The 22,135-nt window shown below is 45.1% G+C and overlaps 1 protein-coding gene across 1 annotated transcript in view; it reads right to left on the minus strand.

Moving 5' to 3' along the window:
• Positions 1–1,483: 1,483 nt before the first annotated feature.
• Positions 1,484–22,135, minus strand: part of LOC141110700 (cathepsin D-like) — a 105,161-nt gene continuing 84,509 nt past the window's right edge. The window contains exons 7-9 of the mRNA XM_073602211.1: positions 5,599–5,743; positions 3,289–3,387; positions 1,484–2,455 (exon numbers count right to left, since the gene is read on the minus strand). Of these exons, the coding sequence (XP_073458312.1) occupies positions 2,294–2,455; positions 3,289–3,387; positions 5,599–5,743 (406 nt within the window). The 3' untranslated portion in view covers positions 1,484–2,293. The remainder of the gene's footprint in view (positions 2,456–3,288; positions 3,388–5,598; positions 5,744–22,135) is intronic.

Here is a 22,135-nt window from a genome sequence, read left to right on the forward strand (position 1 = left end):
TTGTAGGTTTATCTGAACACTGTGAGCAGGACGCACCCCACTAACTTGTAGGTTTAGCAGAACACTGTGAGCAGGACGCACTGCACTAACTGTAAATAGTCTAGCTGCCTGACTGTGGTACTAATAGGATCAAAAGAACACCAGCAATTTTCTTCAGGTAGCTGTATTTACTGTAACAAGACAAGCCTGCCTGTTAGTAAGAAGATAACAGGAACGGATCTAGCTGAACACTGTGAGCAGGACGCACCCCACTAGCTTGTAGGTTTAGCTGAACACTGTGAGGTGGACGCACCCCACTAACTTGTAGGTTTAGCTGAACACTGTGAGCAGTACGCACCCCACTTACTTGTAGGTTTAGCAGAACACTGTGGGCAGGACGCACTGCACTAACTGTAAATAGTCTAGCTGCCTGACTGTGGTACTAATAGGATCAAAAGAACACCAGTAATTTTCTTTAAAATACTGTAACAAGACAAGCCTGCCTGTCAGTAAGAAGATAACAGGAACGGATCTAGCTGAACACTGTGAGCAGGACGCACTGCACTAAATGTAAATAGTCTAGCTGCCTGACTGTGGTACTAATAGGATCAAAAGAACACCAGTAGATTTCTTCAAAATACTGTAACAAGACAAGCCTGCCTGTCAGTAGGAATATAACAGGAACGGATCTAGCTGAACACTGTGAGCAGGACGCACTGCACTAAATGTAAATAGTCTAGAAGATAACAGGAACAGATCTAGCTAAACTGAATACAGTGTATATATATATATATATATATGCAACACCTGGGATGCATATATATACACAATACACTTTAAGTGCAGCTAACTGACTGACTGTCCTGCCTAATCTAGCTAACTCAAATGAAATGACACTGTCTCTCTCTCTCTCTAAGCACACCGGAACACACTGCACAGGGCCGCCGTGCAGGCGGCCTTATATAGTGTGGGGCGTGTACTAAATCCCCTGAGCCATAATTGGCCAAAGCCTCCTTGGCTTTGGCCAATTATGGCTCTCTGTTAAGGCGGCGCTGTGATTGGCCAAGCATGCGGGTCATAGTGCATGCTTGGCCAATCATCAGCAAGCAATGCACTGCAATGCCGCAGTGAATTATGGGCCGTGACGCGCCACACGAATTTGGCGCGAACGGCCCATATCGTTCGCAATTCGGCGAACGATCGAACAGCCGATGTTCGAGTCGAACATGGGTTCGACTCGAACACGAAGCTCATCCCTAATGTCCTGTATATATGTGTGGTGGTTGGATGATAACACAGAGAATGATTTGTGAATGGAGATTTTATTTAAATGCATGCAAAGCTTGAATTAGAGGAAGCCTCCTTTGATACTTTTAGACTTATGCTATGATTTGCTACACAGAGTTTACAATCTATCTTTATTGTCTAGCATTTATTCATACAGTATTTGCAAAATGTTACATAAAAACAGCTTGATTATTTAAATAAATAGTTGCAAAGGGTCTGCAGCAGTCATTATTTTATTTAATCTGATTTGAATCAGTTGCCAATGACAAATGTAACATAAGCACATTTATTTTATCTTTGCCTCAATTTTGCCCTCTTCTTTCGTTTTGCCTTCAGTTTTTTTATAACATTTTTCCACGTTTTCTTTATTTTTTTTGTAAGGAAATTTATCAGCGAAATAACAGAAGATGAAGCTTAGCATTCAGAGGGGCATACTTATGTAGTCCCAACCTGGAGACAAGACTAGGCCCTGTATATAGCCTGCACCTAAAAAAACAAGGTTATGCAAAACGGATGCAGTTTCCTTTCAAGAAGCCAGAACAAAAATAGTATATTCAGATTACTTGCCAAGGTTGTCTGTTTCCAGGTATGAATCTTTGGGATCTTGATACTGACATGGAGTGTCTGGGACTCACTTCCCAGAAGTTCTCATATAAAATTGTAACTAAGGAAGGTCCTGCACCATCATTTTTCATTAGGGTCTGAACTACTGTACCCATGGAGCTACTCATAACATTATGAAGGTTTTCATGGGAATAGACTGACATATTAGCATATCTATGGACAGAGCTGCCAAAACATATAATTAGGGGCTCACACAAAATAAGAACCCAAGTAACAAGCTAACTAAAGGCATATGGGTTGGGAACAGAAAGACACATTTTGAAACAGAATATTTTCTCCCTTGTTATAATGCCGCTACTTTGGTTACAAGTTCAAAAAATAAGACAATTACAGATGTGTTTCATTCTGTCCATTTCCAGCACAGTAGGTGATAAGCTTTCATATTTCCACCCAAGCTAGTCATCTAAATTGATCTTGCAAAGCCAACTCGATTGGTGTCTCGGTCAAACACTGTGTAGTATCTCCCAATAAAGACATCCCCAATAATCCAGAATGGTCCCGCAGGTGGGGGGATGTCCAAACCCATGAATCCGCTGAGGCACAAATTTTTACCCATCTTCGATATCTATATGGAAAAAAAGAAAGATTAGTAGTAATAAAATTATCACAGAAGATTAAATAGAAATCCACAATATATGGAAGCTGAGGTGACTATTCTGATAATAAAAATTTGGGATTTTTTAAAAGGTAAATCTGTAAAAAAAAATGTTCTGTCTATTAAAAGTTAACATTTTTTACGGAAAAATTGGGCACAAATATTAAAAACACAACAAAGCTAAAAAAAACACCTTTAACCTGAGGTGAAATCAAGGAGTTTGTCAGGTGTGATCTATTAATTAATTGCATGTTTAATATTTAACATGAACAGTAAATGTTATTTGTACTCAAGATTCATGTCCCAAAAATGTTCTGGTCAAATTTTTAAGAAACCAAAAACAGACTGAATGGTCCATCTGACTTGCCAGAGGTATAGTATGTATGGAGTTTATTGATTTTGGGTTCACAACAAACAGCAAAGAGAACATGTCATGCTAGTATGTCCTTGCATCTACTTGTAGTATGAGCCTGAAGATGTGGTAGACCAAACTTTGTGTGTCCTAATATGAAGCTGTCAATCCAATTTCAATATATGGTATACCAACAACAATTAAGTGGTGCAACGTCAGTTGCTGTTTGTTGTTTTTTTGGATAATTGGTCTAACCATCCCTATTTCTGCCTGACACATTTCTAATTTTTTTCCTGCATGCATGTTCCTCTTATAGACTTGCATGACTAGGATGAAGATCTGTAATAATGGTCCAGTGGTGTACATCTATGGCAAAAGCCACATATCCAACCCCAGATGCTCTTGTATGGGTATAATGAGGTGACAGGTATAAGACAGGCATGAAATGTACCTTTAGGACATACTCTTCTCCTGTAAGGTTGTACTGCACTCCTCCCAGAATGAAAGAAATAACAGGCAGCGATGATATTTTACTGCAGTCTACCATATACTAAGTAAAAAACACACAACATAGTTAATCAAAATTGATTGGTAACAGAAATAATCTAAATATTCAGCAAAATCAGGACGTGCTCAACCACACTCTTCCCAGCCTAAGCATATGGGAACCCTTACCTTAAAAAACAATTTATTCAGTTTAGAATATAAATGAAAGGCAAAACATTTGTATAAATATTTTATATGTATATATATTTTATAAGTAGTCACATAATTCTTGTTCTTAGCTGCATAAGGGTCTTAGAGCTAGGGGTGGAGAAACAATAGTACACTAATCTTCCCATTGAACGGCTGTGCAGGAGGGCATGTCAACACAAGTCTTGGCCATTGGAGGCCAGGCGCAGCCTGAAAACTGACCACACTGGGATAAATGAAGTCTCATGCCCAGCACGGTCAGTTTAAAAGAGGACAGCAGTGGGACTGTCAGGATCACCAGGTATTTCACACAAAGGGAACAATACAAAGAAAACAGGATACTTTGTAACGCAAGTACATGGTACAACAGACACATCAGGAATATGAAATGTTAGGGTAATATAATCTTTATAGGTAGTACAGAACTAGGGATGAGGCTTTGTTTTTATTACTATAAACCCCATTTTTATTTCAGTCTGCAGCCATTTTCTAAAGTTGTACAATTTTCCTTTAGATTTACCAAAACCATACAACATGAGGTCAAATCTACACTTTCAATTTGTATGCAGTCAGCCAGGCCCTTGCACTACATAGCTAAAGGTAAATCTAAAGGAAATTGAACAAGAAAATTGTATAATGCATAGCCAGCTAGAAGTCAAATGTTGTTTACTTTTACATTAGGGCATTCTGTATGCTGTACACTACTTTTTACAGATATCTGCACAGAGCTTTAGGTAAAACTGCAGACATCCACTGCAACAATAAATTCAATTACAGTGAAATATTTCTAGCAAGTCCTCAGAATAAGGCCTCATTCACGCTGGGTGTTTAGCCCCAGTGCATGCGGCTTTATTGTTTAGGTGGGAAGGGTGTAGGGCACAGGTGTACCACTCAACCCCACTACGGCTGACCGCTGCTGCGGATGGATAGTACACCTAGTGGTAGTAACGTTTACAGCAGTATGCACACAGGGATGAATGACTGGAATACAAGAAATCTGCATAAGCCTAAACGCATGGGACCTGAAGAGCTTCCAAGGCTGTTTTTTTCTCAGACTGCAAAGGCAGTTATAATGAAGGCAGACTTTTCCTCATTTAGGTCTTAGGGAGTAAATAGGGAAATGATCTCCTTACTCAGCTCTTCCAGAAGTTGTGGCCAAAAGGTAGGGACTGGGTATAAAAAGAGGAAAGCACCAAAAGCAGCACACATAAAGCCCAGATTCAATTTTATTCAGATTTTTTATGTCATAAAAAGCCAACACTTTTTGAGGGTTCAAAGGGTCACCCTTCATTGGGGCTTGCCATTGGACTGATAAAATTAGAAGGATGCTGAAGGGTAATTAGTATGATTGCAGGTGCCTTTTAAAGAAAATCTATCACCCTGTTTTTTACAGTTCTGTCCCCTATGGGACAAGGAAGGTACACGTAGTACTTGGTCTTATGTTTCAAAGTGCTTTCTAACTCTAGGTATGAGATCCAACCTGTACCCCCTCCCCTCCTGCCAAGGAAGACCTAAAAACAACTATGAAGGAGACAGGTGATTCATAGGTTCAGCTTGTCTTGGCTGTGACCACTTTCCTCAGATATGCAATGGCAAGAGGAATGCAGAGACTGAAACATCCCCCCTACCTCTGCATTCCTCTTGCTGTTGCTCGCCTTGTGAAAGTGCTAACAGCTGAGGCAAGCCACAGCTATGAATCGGCCCTCTCCTTCATAGCTGTTGACAGGTCACGTGCAGCAGGAAGGGAGGGGTGCAGGTCGAACCTCCTGACTAGGATTAGAAAAACTTGAGACAAATAACTACATGCCATTGTGGTACAGCACATTCTGCAAATTCACGGAAGGGGGCAGAACTACTAAAAAAATTATGATAGATCTTCTTTGGAGCTTTCCTCCTTGCTCACCCTTTTCTCATGTAGCAGCCTATTTCAAAGGGGGTATGGTAATGCTTACAAACATTTGCTACAGAAATGAGAAAGATAAAAAATATGCAGTAAAGTATGCTAAAATATTTGTAATCCTTTCAATGTACGCATATAATTCATCTATAGATTAAGTATAGTTCTTACCTCACCACCCAAAAGTGGAAGAGCACCCATTGCTCTGTGGAGAGCACTTATTTCTGCAGTTGGTCCTGTAATCAGAGAAGTCCCAGTGTCTACTATGGCTTGGCAACCACCTTTGCAGAGAGTGAGTTGACTACCGACTCTTATTCTGTGGAGAGGAAAGAAAAATCTTAAGCCTTGCAATTCTGATATCTTTTTTACAGGTCAGTAAAAAGCAGAAGCAAAAGAATAAGTCCATCCAAAAGTAACATTTCATTTTCTGGAAGAAGGTTAAAAGCTGAATCACTTATCAACCTTTTATATGTCTTAGTAACTTTGGTGAAAAACTCTGTTATTAAGTTTAAAGGTCTGCTCACACACCGCGGTCATTATAAGAGGTTCTGATTTTTTCTTCAGAAGTTTTCTGGAGGATGCAGAAGGAAGAGCGACAACCTAACTTCACTCTCTCAATCAACATTTATTACAATCCTTATGCTGCAAGCATTAGTAAATAGATAAGAAAATGTATCATATTTACTTGTTTAAACTGGTTTTAAAGGCAGAAGATTTTCTATCTTAATGCATATGCATTAACCAGTTAACGACTGCGCCATAGCCGAATTACTGCTACAGCGCGGCTCGTTAACTCTGGGAGGGTATACTATGTTGTCCTCCCAGAATCTCGCTCCAGCACCCCCCCCCGAGGTGTGCACATAGGGCTGTCCATAGGGTTCACAGGACCCAGCGGATCACGGATTGCGGTAAAGGGCCAATGACAACGGCCCTTTACCATGTAATCGCTCCGTCCAATGACGGAGTGATCAATGTAGACAAACCGGCATTGTGTCTGGCTCTCTCCACTGCTCACACCGATCGTTTAAGCAGAGGAGGGAGAAGCTGCAGCGTGAGGCTGCTTCAGGTAGTTTTTTTTCATAGTACCAGTGCCCCAATCCATGCCAGCAGTGCCAGATCAGTGCCCCAGTCCATGCCAGCAGTGCCAGATCAGTGTCCAGCAGTGCCAAATCAGTCCGTGCCAGCAGTGCCCCAGTCTGTGCCCCAGTCTGTGCCATATCAGTGCCCAGCAGTGCACCAATCTGTGCCATATCAGTGCCCCAATTTGTGCCAGATTAGTGCCCATCAGGGCCCCAGTCTGTGCCAGCAGTGCCAGATCAGTGCCCAGCATTGCACCAATCCGTGCCATATCAGTGCCCAGCAGTGCCATATCAGTGCTACAATCCGTGCCATAGCAGTGCCCCAATCCGTGCCATAGCAGTGCCCCAATCTGTGCCATAGCAGTGCCCCAATCCATGTCATATCAGTGCCCAGCAGTGCCATATCCGTGCCCAGCAGTGCCCCAATCCATGCCATATCATTGTGCAGTGGTGCCCCAATCTATGCCATATCAGTGCCCAGCAGTGCCATATCAGTGCACAGTGGTGCCATATCAGTGCCCCATCTGTGCCATATCACTGACCAGCAGTCCCCCATTCGTGCCATATCAGTGCCACATCTGTGCTCCATTAGTGGTCTACAGTGCCACGTCATGTGTAATTTATGTCCCTAGAATATGTATGTGGCCAGGCTGTGGAAAAGTCTCACATGTAGTATCGTCATACTCGGGAGGAGTAGCAGAATGTGTTTTGGGGTGTAATTTTTGGTACGCATATGCCATGTGAGAGAAATAACCCATAGCGGAGAAGAGCAAAAAAAATCTGAAGAAATTCTTTAAGTATGTAAACAGTAAAAAAAGGGAGCACAGACCATATTGGCCCCATAAAGAATGAGGAAGGACATCTGGTTATAAAGGATGGGAAGATGGCCAAGGTATTGCATTTATTCTTCTCCTCAGTTTTCATGAGGGAATCAGGGGGCATTAGTAACCAAAATTGGAGTGATTATCCTAATGACACATCACAGGAAGCACCCTCATGGCTAACAGAGGACAGAATTAATATTAAACTGTGGAAACTTAACATTAATAAATCACCAGGACCGGATGGCTTGCACCCAAGGGTACTTAGGGAACTCGGTCAAGTAATTGCCAGACCATTGTTCCTAATTTTCACTGACAGTCTACTGACTGGAATGGTACCAGCGGATTGGAGAAAAGCCAATGTAACACCAATATTTAAAAAGGGCCCAAAAATACATCCCTGGGAATTACAGACCAGTTAGCCTAACATCAATAGTATTCGAGCTCTTGGAGGGGATGATAAGGCACTATATACAAGATTTTAGTAATGAAAACGATATCATTAGCAGTAATCAGCATGGATTCATGGAGAATCGTTCTTGCCAAACCAATCTATTAACCTCCTATGAGGAAGTGAGTTCCATTTAGATAACGAAAGGTCCCTAGACGTGGTGTATCTGGATTTTGCAATAGCATTTGACACAGTTCCCCATAAACGTTTGGACCATAGGGTGAGTACATGGATTGAAACCTGGCTACAAGGGCGAGTTCAGAAGGTGGTGATAAATGGGGAATACTCGGAATGGTCAGGGGTGGGTAGTGGGGTCCCAGAGGATTCTGTGCTGGGACCAATCCTATTTAATGTATTCATAAACAACCTGGAGGATGGGGTAAACAGCTCAATCTCTGTATTTTCGGACGATACTAAGCTAAGCAGGGCAATAACTTCTCCGCAGGATGTGGAAACCATGCAAGAAGATCTGAACAAATTAATGGGGTGGGCAACTGCATGGCAAATGAGGTTTAATGTAGAAAAATGTAAAATAATGCATTTGGGTGGCAAAAATATAAATGCAATCTATACTCTAGGGGGAGAATCTCTTGGGGAATCTAGGATGGAAAAGGACCTGGGGGTCCTAGTAGATGATAGGCTCAGCAATGGTATGCAATGCCAAGCTGCTGCTAACAAAGCAAACAGAATATTGGCATGCATTAAAAAAGGGATTAACTCCAGGGATAAGCGATAATTCTCTCACTCTACAAGACTCTGGTCTGGCCACACCTAGATCATGCTGTCCAGTTCTGGGAAACAGTCCTCAGGAAGGAGGTACTGGAAATGGAGCCAGTACAAAGAAGGACAACAAAGCTAATAAAGGGTCTGGAGGATATTAGTTATGAAGAAAGGTTGCAAGCACTGAACTTATTCTCTCTGGAGAAGAGACACTTGAGAGGGGATATGATTTCAATTTACAAATACCGTACCGGTGACCCCACAATAGGAATAAAACTTTTTTGCGGAAGGGAGTTTAACAAGACACATGGCCACTCTTTAAAATTAGAAGAAAAGAGTTTTAACCACAAACTACGTAGAGGGTTCTTTACTGTAAGAGCAGCCAGGATGTGGAATTCCCTGCCACAGGCGGTGGTCTCAGCGGGGAGCATCGGTAGTTTCAAAAAACTATTAGATAAGCACCTGAATGACCACAACATACGGGGATATACAAGGAAATACTGACTTATAATCACACACATAAGTTGGACTTGATGGACCTGTGTCTTTTTTCAACCTCACCTACTATGTAACTATGTGACCGACGAGACGTAAACACGGCTCTGGCCAATCACAGCGTCGGAGCCTGCAAAACCCGGAAATAACTCTGGAAGACATGTCGCCAGGCACATCGGTGCATGGGGACCGCTGCAACAGCTTCGATCTAAGGCATACTAGCTCATTATATCTTTGTCTTGCATGTTTTTTTATTTTATTTCATGAGTTTACAACCACTTTAACGCAGTATAATTCAGTACGTTGGTGCACGTTTACAGAAGTAAATTGCACTGCGTTAGTGCACATTTAACGCAGTACATTTCAGTGCGTTATTGCATGTTTACCACAGTACAGTATATTGCAGTGCGTTAGTGCACATTTAACGCAGTATATTTCAGTGCATTATTGCACGTTTACCACAGTATATTGCAGTGCGCTAGTGCACGTTTAACGCTGTATATTTCAGTGCATTGGTGCACATTTAACTCAGTATATTGCGGGACGTTAGTGCGCGTTTAAAGCAGTATATTTCAGTGCAGTATATTTCAGTGCATTAGTGTACGTTTACTGCAGTATATTGCAGTGCGTTGGTGCACTTTTGATGCAGTACATTTCAGTGCATTGGTGCATGTTTAACACATTATATTGCAGTGCGTTATTACGTGTTTAACGCAGTTTATATCAGTGCAGTATATTTTAGTGCGCGTTTAACGCAGTATATTTCAGTGCAGTATATTTCAGTGCGTTAATGCACGTTTAACGATGTATATTTCAGTGCAGTATAATTCAATGCGTTAGTGCACATTTAATGCAGTATATTTCAGTGAGTTAGTGCACATTTAACACAATATATTTCAGTGCGAGTTTAACGCAGTATATTGCAGTGCATTGGTGCAGTTTTAATGCAGTATATTGTACTGTGTATGCGGAGTACGTCTGTGTAGTGAGTACTCAAGTTAAAGTGCACCAAACACCACTTTCCATTGATTAAAGTGCTTCCACTTATACATTTCCCCATGCCCGTGCTATCCAGCCACATCATACGGAGGAGGTGGTGGACTGGCTTACTAAACAATCGTCATCCTCCATCACCCAAGCAGAGACTAGTGTGCAGTCCACCACAGCTGGCAGAGTGACTTATTCTGCCTTCTTGTTCACAGCTACTCCTGCAATAGCCCCAGCATCAGGCATGGAGGAGTCAGCTGAGTTATTTGAATACAGCATCAGTCACTTGCTCCTTGATTATGCACAGCTATTACTTGATTCAGATCTTGGTTCTGAAGTTGAGGAAGGTAGGAACCTGAGCCTAAAGCGAGGGGAGAACACTGGTAAACAACAAATTGTCAGCCATGTTTCTCCGGCCACAGTACATTGCCAAGTTGGCTCCAGTGATGATGAGGATGGAGGGGATGATGATGAGGTCACTGACGCTACTTGAGTGCCGAATAGAGCAGAGGAGGAAAGTGAGGGTGAGGCACAACCCCAATGAGGCAGCCATCATGGAAGAGTGGGAAGCAGCCGCCCTATTCAACCAGATTGTGGAGCTGTTATCTCCCAACCCACTTCCCACAGCTCAGCTGTCTGGGGCTTTTAGCACTTGTGTAGCTGATTGCACTGTTGCCATTTGCAAACTTTGCCTCAAGCAGATTATGTGGCAAAAACACCAGCCATTTGGGTACCACATCCTTGACAAGGCATTTAACCTCCCACCACTCAGCCCATTGGCAAGAGCAGCTATACCCCAGGACCCCTGGCAGCCTCCACTGATAGGAATGATGGTATAGCGAAGGGTGTCACAGGTCCTTGCAGCATGTCTGCCAGTAGCACACCACCAGCGGTAGACTAAAAATACAGTCACTGCCACCCACATGCCCAGCATCTAAATTCAAGCATTACAACTTCTGCCTTTCTGTCTGGTGGATTCTACCCCCTTCCGTGATTTTGCAGAATGTGCTGTACCACAATGGCAGGTTCCCAGTTGCTATTTCTTTGCACGTAAGGCTATTCCAGCTCTATACCATCACGTGGAAGGTAATGCTGTGGCATCGCTGGGCAAGGCAGTCAGCTGCAAGGTCCACGTTACTGCTGACACGTGGTCCAGCAAGCAGGGTCCGGGACGATATATTTAGTTCACAGTGCACTGGGTAACTCAGAAGGATGCAGGACAGGGCTCAGTGATGCAGTTTGTCATGCCGCCATGTCTCTATACAGCTAGTGGTATTGATGTGAGATTTGTCAGCTCCTCCCTCTCCTCCATGCCCTCCTCTGCTAAATTGCCCTATGAACCACCAGTACCCACTTGTCAGGGCTGGGCTCAGCCCTTCCTTCTCTGAGCTGGCCGCTCAGCTGTCGGCTCATTGCCAGCTCATATCTCTCCACAGTGACTCACCTGTTGATGATATCCTGCTCATCAGTCCTGCTTACTTAAGCCGTACAGCCCAGATGATCTTTGCCCTCGTCTTGGTCAACATCACAGAGACTTTCTCCTGCGCTCCTGTTAAAAACTTGCTTGGCTGACATTCCTTCTGGCTCCACATCCTGCTTACTATTCCACTATTCCACACCCATTAATGTCTAAACCGCTGGCAACAAAAGTGAGTACACCCCTAAGTGAAAATGTCCAAATTGGGCCCAAAGTGTCAATTTTTTGTGTGGCCATCATTATTTTCCAGCACTGCCTTAACCCTTTTGGGCATGGAGTTCACCAGAGCTTCACAGGTTGCCACTGGAGTCCTTTTCCACTCCTCCATGACGACATCAGGGAGCTGGTGGATGTTAGAGACCTTGCGCTCATCCACCTTCCATTTGAGGATGCCCCACAGATGCTCAATAGGGTTTAGGTCTGGAGACCTGCTTAGCCAGTCCATCACCTTTACCCTCAGCTTCTGTAGCAAAGCAGTGGTCATCTTGGAGGTGTGTTTGGGGTCATTATCATATTGGAATACTGCCCTGCGGCCCAGTCTCCGAAGGGAGGGGATCATGCTCTGCTTCAGTATGTTACAGTACATGTTGGCAGTCATGGTTCCCTCAAAGAAATGTAGCTCCCCAGTGCCGGCAGCAGTCATGCAGCCCCAGACCATGACACTCCCACCACCATGCTTAACTGTAGACAAGACACACTTGTCTTTGTACTCCTCACCTGGTTGCCGCCACACACGCTTGACACCATCTGAACCAAATAAGTTTATCTTGGTCTCATCAGACCACAGGACATGGTTGCAGTAATCCATGTCCTTAGTCTGCTTGTCTTCCACAAACTATTTGCGGGCTTTCTTGTGCATCATCTTCAGAAGAGGCTTCCTTCTGGGACGACAGCCATGCAGACCAAGTTGATGCAGTGTGCAGCGTATGGTCTAATCACTGACAGGCTAACCCCCCACCCCTTCAACCTCTGCAGCAATGCCATCAGCACTCATACATCTATTTCCCAAAGACAACCTCTGGATATGACGCTGGGCACGTGCATTCAACTTCTTTGGTCAACCATGGCGAGGCCTGTTCTGTCCTGTTAAACCCCTGTATAGTCCTGATCACTATGCTGCAGCTCAGTTTCAGGGTCTTGGCAATCTTCTTATAGCTTAGGCCATCTTTATGTAGAGCAACAGTTCTTTTTTTTAGATCCTCAGAGAGTTCTTTGCCATGAGGTGCCATGTTGAACATCCAGTGACCAGTATGAGAGAGTGAGAGTGATAACACCAAATTTAACACACCTGCTCCCCATTCACACCTGAGACCTTGTAACATTAACGAGTCACATGACACCGGGGAGGGAAAATGGCTAATTTGGCCCAATTTGGACATTTTCACTTAGAGGTGTAATCATTTTTGTTGCCAGCGGTTTAGACATTAATGGCTGTGTGAGAAATTTTTGAGTATAGCCTAAAAAATAACACAGCCTAAAGCTGGGCATAAACAAGTACCATCATCCAGAATTTATATAGGAAAAGAGGGGACGGGTAGGAGCATGAGGACAGTTGCTGAGGCTTTGCACATCTTCTGGGTTGGGGAGCTCATTTAATGAACTTCGGCACATCAGTGAGCAGAGCAGATCTTTCTCCGGGGGAGTCGTGATTGGCAACATATAGTGAGGTGAGTCTCTGTCCCAGTGGCTGTGTATGCTTCCGGCTTCCCATGTATGGATGCCTAATTTGTTATATCTTTGCAGATTCCATCAACTGCTAAGGGTCTGGTCTGGCTATTGTCAGAGGAACTCCCTTACCAGGCTGTGGCTTCCTTCTAAACTGAACTGACAAGCATGCAATCGTTTACTCGTGTTGTAGGATTACAGCTCATTTCCACCCCAGATACCTCATTGATGGTCTCCTTGTCTGCCTCCTCCTTGCCCCTCATTCTTTTTTTCCCCTCTGGAGTATGGTATATCATCTTTAAGCATACACTTGAAGTTATCTGATTGGGTAGGTTATAATCTTTTTAACCATAATGCATATCTGCACTTCCCCGTTCCTCAACATTCTTTTTCCCTCTCCCCCTTCCTCCCCCTTCCCCCCACGTCCCCTGCCCCGCCCCCCCCCCCATTTTTCCCCCTTTCTCTTCCCTGCTTTTCCCTCTCCACCCCCCTCTTTCCTCCCTAGTCCCGGTTTACCGTTCCTTTTTTCCTATTCCCACCCCCTCGTTCCTCCCTTCTCTTCCCTCCCCCCTGCTCTTTCTTCTTTCCCCCTTTTTCGCTTTTTTCCCCCTCCCCCTTCCCCCCTTTTCCACCACCCCTCCTCTCCCCCCACTAACACCCAACCAGACCCACCCCCCCTCTCTCCCCCCCCTGTTTTTTTCTTTAAACCCTTCTTCCCCATTTCCTTTCCCCCCTCCCCTTCCCCCCTTCTTACTTTTCCCATCAGTCTTTTTTCCCCTCCCCCTTCCTCACCCCCTCTTCCCTCCACATTATCCTTCCCCTCCCGGGTGCACTATACAATTTTTATGGTTATCATTTCACCAACCATTGTGTGTATATTCCTATTCCTATCTAGATTTATTATCCATACAATCCCCTGTGTCCGCCGCAGGGGGGGAACTTCTGAGTAGCTGGGTCCTGTACCTGGTGTTGGGCCTGTTGGTTAAGCAACTTCACAGTGATACTGCTGAGTTGGTCTTTTGCCTTGTACCTTATTACATTATTTGTTTTATAGATTATTCCTCCTAATGAAGCGGTCTGTGTACCGTGAAACTAGTAGAGAACTGGTTAATCTATGAAAAAACTCCATCATCAGATACTTCTTAGGGAAACCTTTGAGTATTTGTATACTGTTTTTGAATTTTTATTGAGATCTATGTATGTTTTTTATATGTAATAAATGATATCATTTTTACCCTAAATGTATTAAGGTGTATCAATACCGAGATAGTCCACCAAAACTTTTGTTGGGTTAGATTAATGGCTGTGTGTTGAGTTATTTTGAGGGGACAGCAAATTTACACTGTTATACAAGTTGTACACTCACTACTTTACATTGTAGCAAATTGTTCTTCAGTGTTGTCACATGAAAAGATATAATAAAATATTCACAAACATTAGCTGCTGCTAATAAAGCAAACAGAATATTTGCATGCATTAAAAGGGGGATCAACTGCAGAGATAAAACGATAATTCTCCCGCTCTACAAGACTCTGGTCCGCCCGCACCTGGAGTATGCTGTCCAGTTCTGGGCACCAGTCCTCAGGAGGGACGTACTGGAAATGGAGCGAGTACAAAGAAGGGCAACAAAGCTAATAAAGGGTCTGGAGGATCTTAGTTATGAGGAAAGGTTGCGAGCACTGAACTTATTCTCTCTGGAGAAGAGACGCTTGAGAGGGGATATGATTTCAATTTACAAATACTGTACTGGTGACCCCACAATAGGGATAAAACTTTTTCGCAGAAGAGAGTTTAATAAGACTCGTGGCCACTCATTACAATTAGAAGAAAAGAGGTTTAACCTTAAACTACGTAGAGGGTTCTTTACTGTAAGAGCGGCAAGGATGTGGAATTCCCTTCCACAGGCGGTGGTCTCAGCAGGGAGCATTGATAGCTTCAAGAAACTATTAGATAATCACCTGAATGACCGCAATATACAGGGATATGTAATGTAATACTGACACATAATCACACACATAGGTTGGACTTGATGGACTTGTGTCTTTTTCCAACCTCACCTACTATATGTAACTATGTAACTATGTCAGGGGTTTACTTACTTTTGTGAGATACTGTATGTAGTGTTTACTTATCTCTCTCCAAAGCCCTAAGTCTTGTGTCTTTCTGTTGCTCCATTCCTCTGTTATCAACATGATAACGTCTGACAAGTTCTCTGACAGGAGATGAAAGCAGCTGAAAATTTGTGTCGAGAGGGAACTTAGAGACAGATAAGCAGAGAGCTTCTCTATTCACATGTGGAGGGGGAGTGTGTGTCTTTCCTTTAATCAGCTCACACACAGTGTATGCTCAGACTCCCCTCCCACTGCTGACACAGGAAGAAAATTTTCTAACACAATGTGCACTTTCTATAGAATGTAGAAAGTTAAAGACAGCAGATATACATGCTAAACTTATGTAGGGAGATTTGTTTCATTTCTGTGTATCATCTGAGGCTGTTCACTTCACTGGGTATATGTGAAGGTTTGCATTCACTTTAAGTGTTTTTATGTTTACAGTATATATATAGTTACATAGTAGGTGAAGTTGAAAAAAGATACAAGTCCATCAAGTCCAACCTATGTGTGTGATTATATGCCAGTATTACATTGTATATCCCTGTATGTTGCGGTCATTCAGGTGCTTATATTCTCCCAGAGGTTCTCCCCCCAGTGTAAAGATTGCATTTATATTTTTGCCACCCAAATGCATTATGTGCTTGTTGTTTACAGTTAACAATAAGGCTTCATGTACACAGCACATTTTAAAAGCTCTCCTGAACGCTGGAACTTAATAGCTAGTAATAAACGTTTAAAAACCTCCATTTTGCCACTTTACATGCCGCGTGTATGTGCGTTTTTCTGGCGTTCATGAGCGTTTGCAATAGGTAACACATTTTACACATCAGTAGATCCCCCAAATGCCTTCAATGCTGGAAAAAGTTCTAGTTGGGGCCTCTATGAACTGGACCATAAAATGGTCTTGTAATAGGTTTATAAATGTTTGTCCTTTAAATGTTCCTGTAGTACCATTACTCCAGTCCGTCTCCAGGTAGTTAAAACCCCCCATTATTATCACTGTCCCAGCCCTTGCAGCCCATTCTATTTGCAAGGAGCTGAGTCTCCACCTCCTCATTCACATTGGGTGGTCTGTAACAAACTCCAGTAATTACATTTGTATTATACCCACCCATATGCAATTCCACCCATACTTGCCATGCTTCAGCCTCATCACACTCTCCATCAACTAGGTCCTCTTTCACACTCTCTTTGGGGTCACTTCTCACAAAGAGACAGATACCACCACCTTTCCGTTGTACCCTCTCTCTCCAAAAGAGAGCATAGCCAGAAATATTAATAGCCCAGTCATGTGAAGAGTGAAACCAAGATTTATCAATACCAAGTAAATCATAGTTTTCTTTGTGCACCAAAACTTCCAACTCATCTATTTTGCTTGACAGTCTTCTGGCATTGGAGAACAAACACTTTATTACATTGTCACATTTTGCACACGTATTTTGCATATGTTTTATTTTAGTTCAAATAGTACCATTTCCAATGGTTGTTTGTGTAACATGGGAACCTTCTTATCACCTGCCATAGCCCTCCCCCCATCTTTCCCCATTCCACCCACCAATAGGGACTGACCCCTGTCTGACCTGTCTGCCCCATTATAATCTAATTCACCCTCCCTCTCAATCCTAGTTGGGAGAACCCCAACATTGACCATCCTACCTGCTCCCAGGACAGGGGCAGAGACCAGTGGCGGAATTACCGGGGTTGCAACAGTCGCACTTGCGACAGGGCCCGGCATTCCGCCACTGTGGGGGGGGCCCCAGCGGGGTTGCTCTTTACAGCGCTCTGAGGCTGAGCGTGTCTCTCATCTAACAGCAGCAGAGACACCGGCATCGTTTGTTTTATTTCCCTGCTCTTCATGTGTCCTCTCTCGCACGGCATGACAGAGGACACACAGCTGATCTTCTCCCCCTCCCCTCTCCTGTGTGCTCCGCGGGAAATGTGAGCTCCTTAGCTTCACACATGACTGCCCGCGGAACACACAGGAGAGGGGAGGGGGAAGATCAGCTGTGTGTCCTCTGTCATGCCCTGCGAGAGAGGACACACGGAGAGCAGGGAAATAAAACAAACGATGCCGGTGTCTCTGCTGCTGTTAGATGAGAGACACACAGGCGTACAGCGGAGCGGACCGAAGCCGCCTCCCCCTCCTCTCTGGTTACGGAGGGGGAGGAGGAGGAGTCCGAGGGACACATGCCGGTGTGCCTATCCCACGCTGTTCTGAGGTCTGTAAAGTTTGTATTCAAATAGACATGTGCTGGGGGGAACACTATGGGGTGGGGGTCTGCACTGAGGGGGGTCTGCATTGATGAGGTGGGGGTGTGCACTGAGGGGGACTGCATTGATGAGGTGGGGGTGTGCACTGAGGGGGGTCTGCATTGATGAGGTGGGGGTCTGCACTGAGGGGGGTCTGCATTGATGAGGTGGGGGTGTGCACTGAGGGGGGTCTGCATTGATGAGGTGGGGGTCTGCACTGAGGGGGGTCTGCATTGATGAGGTGGGGGTCTGCACTGAGGGGGGTCTGCATTGATGAGGTGGGGGTCTGCACTGAGGGGGGTCTGCATTGATGAGGTGGGGGTCTGCACTGAGGGGGGTCTGCATTGATGAGGTGGGGGTCTGCACTGAGGGGGGTCTGCATTGATGAGGTGGGGGTCTGCACTGAGGGGGGGTCTGCATTGATGAGGTGGGGGTCTGCACTGAGGGGGGTCTGCATTGATGAGGTGGGGGTCTGCACTGAGGGGGGTCTGCATTGATGGAGGGAGGGGGGTCTGCACTGAGTGGGGTCTGCATTGATGGGGGTCTGCACTGAGGGGGGGTGTGTGCTGATGGAGGGGGGTGGTCTGCAATGAGGGGGGGTCTGCATTGTGGGGGGCCTGCACTGATGGAGGGGGGGTCTGTACTGAGGGGGGGTGTGAACTGATGGAGGGGGGTCTGCAATGAGGGAGGGGAGGTCTGCACTGATAGAGGGGGGTCTGTACTAAGGGGGGTGTGAACTGAGGGAGGGGGGTCTGCAATGAGGGAGGGGAGGTCTGCCCTGATGGAGGGGGTGTCTGTACTGAGGGGGGGATGTGAACTGATGGAGGGGGGTCTGCACTGATGGAGGGGGGTCTGCAATGATGGAGGGGAGGTCTGCACTGATGGAGGGGGGGTCTACACTGGGGTCTATAGTGATAGAGGGGGGTCTATACTGATAGATGAGGGTCTGCACTGAGGGGGGTCTATACTGATAGATGGGGGTCTGCACTAAGGGGGTCTACACTGATAGATGGGAGTCTATGCTGATAGAGGGGAGCTATACTGATAGATGGGGGGGTCTGCAATGAGGGGGACTATACTGATGGATGGGGTCTGTACTTAGTGAGGAGGATCTATACTGCGAGAGGGGGGTCTGTACTTAGTGGGGGGTCTATACTGAGAGGGGGGTCTGCAGTTAGTGGAGGGGGGTCTGTACTGAGGGGGGCTATAGTTGGTGGAGGGGGGTGACACCAATTTTTTCCTCACCGGGTGACACCAACCCTAGTGATGCCACTGGAGAGACACGCTCTCCGCTCAGAGCCATGCTGTCCTGAGAAGACAGAGGACTCTGATAGAGGACTCTGATGGGCACTTATAGGGGGCACTGATAAGATTTACTGATGAGCACTGAAGGGGAGGCACTGATAGGGGACACCGATGGGAGGCACTGATAGGGGACACCGATGGGAGGCACTGATAGGGGACACCGATGGGAGGCACTGATAGGGGACACGATGGGAGGCACTGATAGGGGACACCGATGGGAGGCACTGATAGGGGACACCGATGGGAGGCGCTGATAGGATTTACTGATGGGCACTGAAGGGAAGCACTGATAGGGGGCACTGATAGGGGGCACTGATGGGAGGCACTGGTGGGCAATGATAGGAGGCACTGATGGGGGGCACTGAGAAGGCACTAGGGGGCACTGATAGGGGGCACCGATGGGAGGCACTGATAGGATTTACTGATGAGCATTGATAGGGGGCACCGATGGGAGGCACCAATGGGATTTACTGATGAGCACTGAAGGGAGGCACTGATAGGGGGCACTAAGAAGGCACTGATAGGGGCACTGATAGGAGGCACTGATGAGCACTGAAAGGGGGCACTGATAGGCTGCACTGATAGGAGGCATTGATGGACATTGATGAGCACTGATAGGTAGAACTCATAGGCTGCACGGATGGGCACTGAGGAACACTGATAGGCAGAACTAAGGCAGTATTGATGGCAGTATTGATGGGCACTGATGGGCAGTATTGAAGAGTACCGATAGGTGGCATGGATGGACGCTGCAATAATGAGCACTGATAGGTGGTGCTGATAGGCAGATTTGATGGGCACTAATAGGCAGCATTAATGAGCACTGATAGGTAACACTTGTAGGCGGCATTGATGGGCACTGATAGGCGGCATTGATGGGCACTGATACATGGCACTGATGATTGGGGCACTGATTATTAGTGTAAACAATTTACTGACATTCTTGACAGTTAATGGCAGTCCTTTCCTCACATAGACATAGCACGGGAGGAAAGGGGTGCGGATAACCGGCAAGTCTGTTTACATGTGATCAGCTGACATCACATGGTAAAGGGCTACTGTGATTGCGCTGGATGCACATCCCAGGGGGCATGTGAGAAGCACGGTTTTGGGAGGATGTCCATGGATACCCTCCCAAAATTGGAAGCCTGGAGCTCGGATGGAAGGGGGGGGGCCCATCATTGTTTCTTGCACCGGGGCCCTGAAGGTTCTAGTTACGCCTCTGGCAGAGACGACACCTCACGCTGTTGTCTGTGGCTCCCTCCAGCAGTGGTTGATAAGTGACGTTGGTGAACTCTATGAGTAGAGTTCCCCTATGTCCTGGAAGCTTTGTTTCATACCTTAGAGGAACAGTGGCAGCAGTGGTACGAGACTGCTCTCTGGGACCATTTACAGGTGCCCAAACACCATCAGGTGCTTGTGGAAGGGACAGCCACCTGTACAAAGTTTCACAGAGTATATTGGGAACTATGGACACCATATTCACATGGACAAGGTGGTGGTGGCCCATTCTATTTCCGGGAAGATCCATTATTATGTAGTTAGGCAGGTCCCGGGTACAGAGGAGTGGAGAGAGTACCCGGACCCTAAATACTGTTTATAGTTTGCCCAGCAATTTCTTTTTGATTCTGTTGTTTTATCAGCATGCACTCTCATTACTGTGTATTGTGTATGTGATTTGTTCCTATTGAGGTACGGCCTCAATAAGAACAAATCACATGCACGATATGCAGGTACAAGTCATGGAGGTGTGCCCAACAGCAGCGAGCAGCCTTACGATGGACTGTGTGGGGAAGCCAGCAGAGTGTTAAGAAGCCGGTGGAAAGTAGGGAAACCAGCGGCCATAGCTGTGCCCTAGGCAGCAGAGTGCCCTAGATGACTGCTTAGTTTGCCTAGTGCTAGCATTGGCCCTGGTTGTATACATGTGGCACATTGTGCACTGCACAAAATCTTCTGCCTTGCTAGCACTCATTATCCCAGTTACAATATTAATATTACTAATAGGAAATTACATACAGGTTAGAAGAGTCCTGTTATAACTCACCACTTAGTCAAATTTCCCACTTGATCAAAGTACCAGCAAGCAAAAGAGTAAGCAAGCTCAGAGTCAGTTTCTACACAAAGTGATACAGTACCTGTAGCACCTTTGACCAATTAACCACTCCCCTTAATTAGCAGACTGAAGGACGGAAAGGAAAAATGCTATTTAAAAGCTGACAGAAAAATAGGATTTTTATAACAGCTTACCTGTAAAATCTTTTTCTTTTGAAGTACATCATGGGACACAGAGCCATAGTATTTACTATGTGGGTTATAGTCCACCTTCAGGTGCTGGACACTGGTACACCCTAAACAGGAAGTTGCCACCCTATATAACCACTCCCACTACTGGGAGTATCTCAGTTTTGTAGCAAAGCAATACACGTGTATACTAGAATGAGGGGCTGGACCTCTGTGTCCCGTGATGTACTTCAAAAGAAAAGGATTTTACAGGTAAGCTGTTATAAGAATCCTATTTTCTTTAATCGTACATCACGGGACACAGAGCCATAGTAATTACTATGTGGGATGTGCCAGAGCAATGCCAACTGAGGAGAGGGAGACACAACCAAGTAGGGCACCATGAGATCAGAGGATTTATACTGCTGCCTGCAGTACACTGCGCCCAAAGGCTTTTTACATCCATCAAATTTACATCCACCAGAATCTGGTAAATGTATGGATTGAAGACCAAGTTGCGGCCTTGCAGAATTGAGCCATGGAGGCTTGGTGATGCACTGCCCACGAGGCACTAACAGCCCTAGAGGAGTGCGTTTTGATTTGAGAGGGTAGAACTACCTCTTTAAACCAAAAGTTTGAACGATTACTTGTTGAATCCATTTAGAAATAGCAGATTTCGATGCTGCCTGTCCTCTTTTAGGACCTTCAGGCAACACGAACAAAACATCCGTTTTCCGAATCTGAGCAATCGACTTTAAGTAGACATCGACTGCTCTCACCACATCAAGAGAATGTAGTGATTTTTCTTCCAAAGAACAGGGTTCTGGAAAATGAAGTTAGAACAATATCCTGGTTTAGATAAAAACCTGATACTACCTTTGGTAAAAATTTAGGATGAGGGCGCAATACTACCTTATCCTTGTGAACAAGAAAAATATGGCTCTTTACAAGAAAGAGCAGCCAATACTGATGCCCTTCTTGCAGCAGATATGGTTACCAGAAAAATAGTGTCAAAAAAAGGACCAAGGGAATATGTCGTATCGGCCCAAAAAAAGGCCTTTTTGTAATTCCGACAAAACTAAATTTAAGTCCCAAGGGTTCAGGGGTTACCTAACTGGAGATTA

Source organism: Aquarana catesbeiana, linkage group LG10 (assembly GCF_042186555.1).
Source record: "Aquarana catesbeiana isolate 2022-GZ linkage group LG10, ASM4218655v1, whole genome shotgun sequence".
Taxonomy (NCBI): Eukaryota; Metazoa; Chordata; class Amphibia; order Anura; family Ranidae; genus Aquarana; species Aquarana catesbeiana.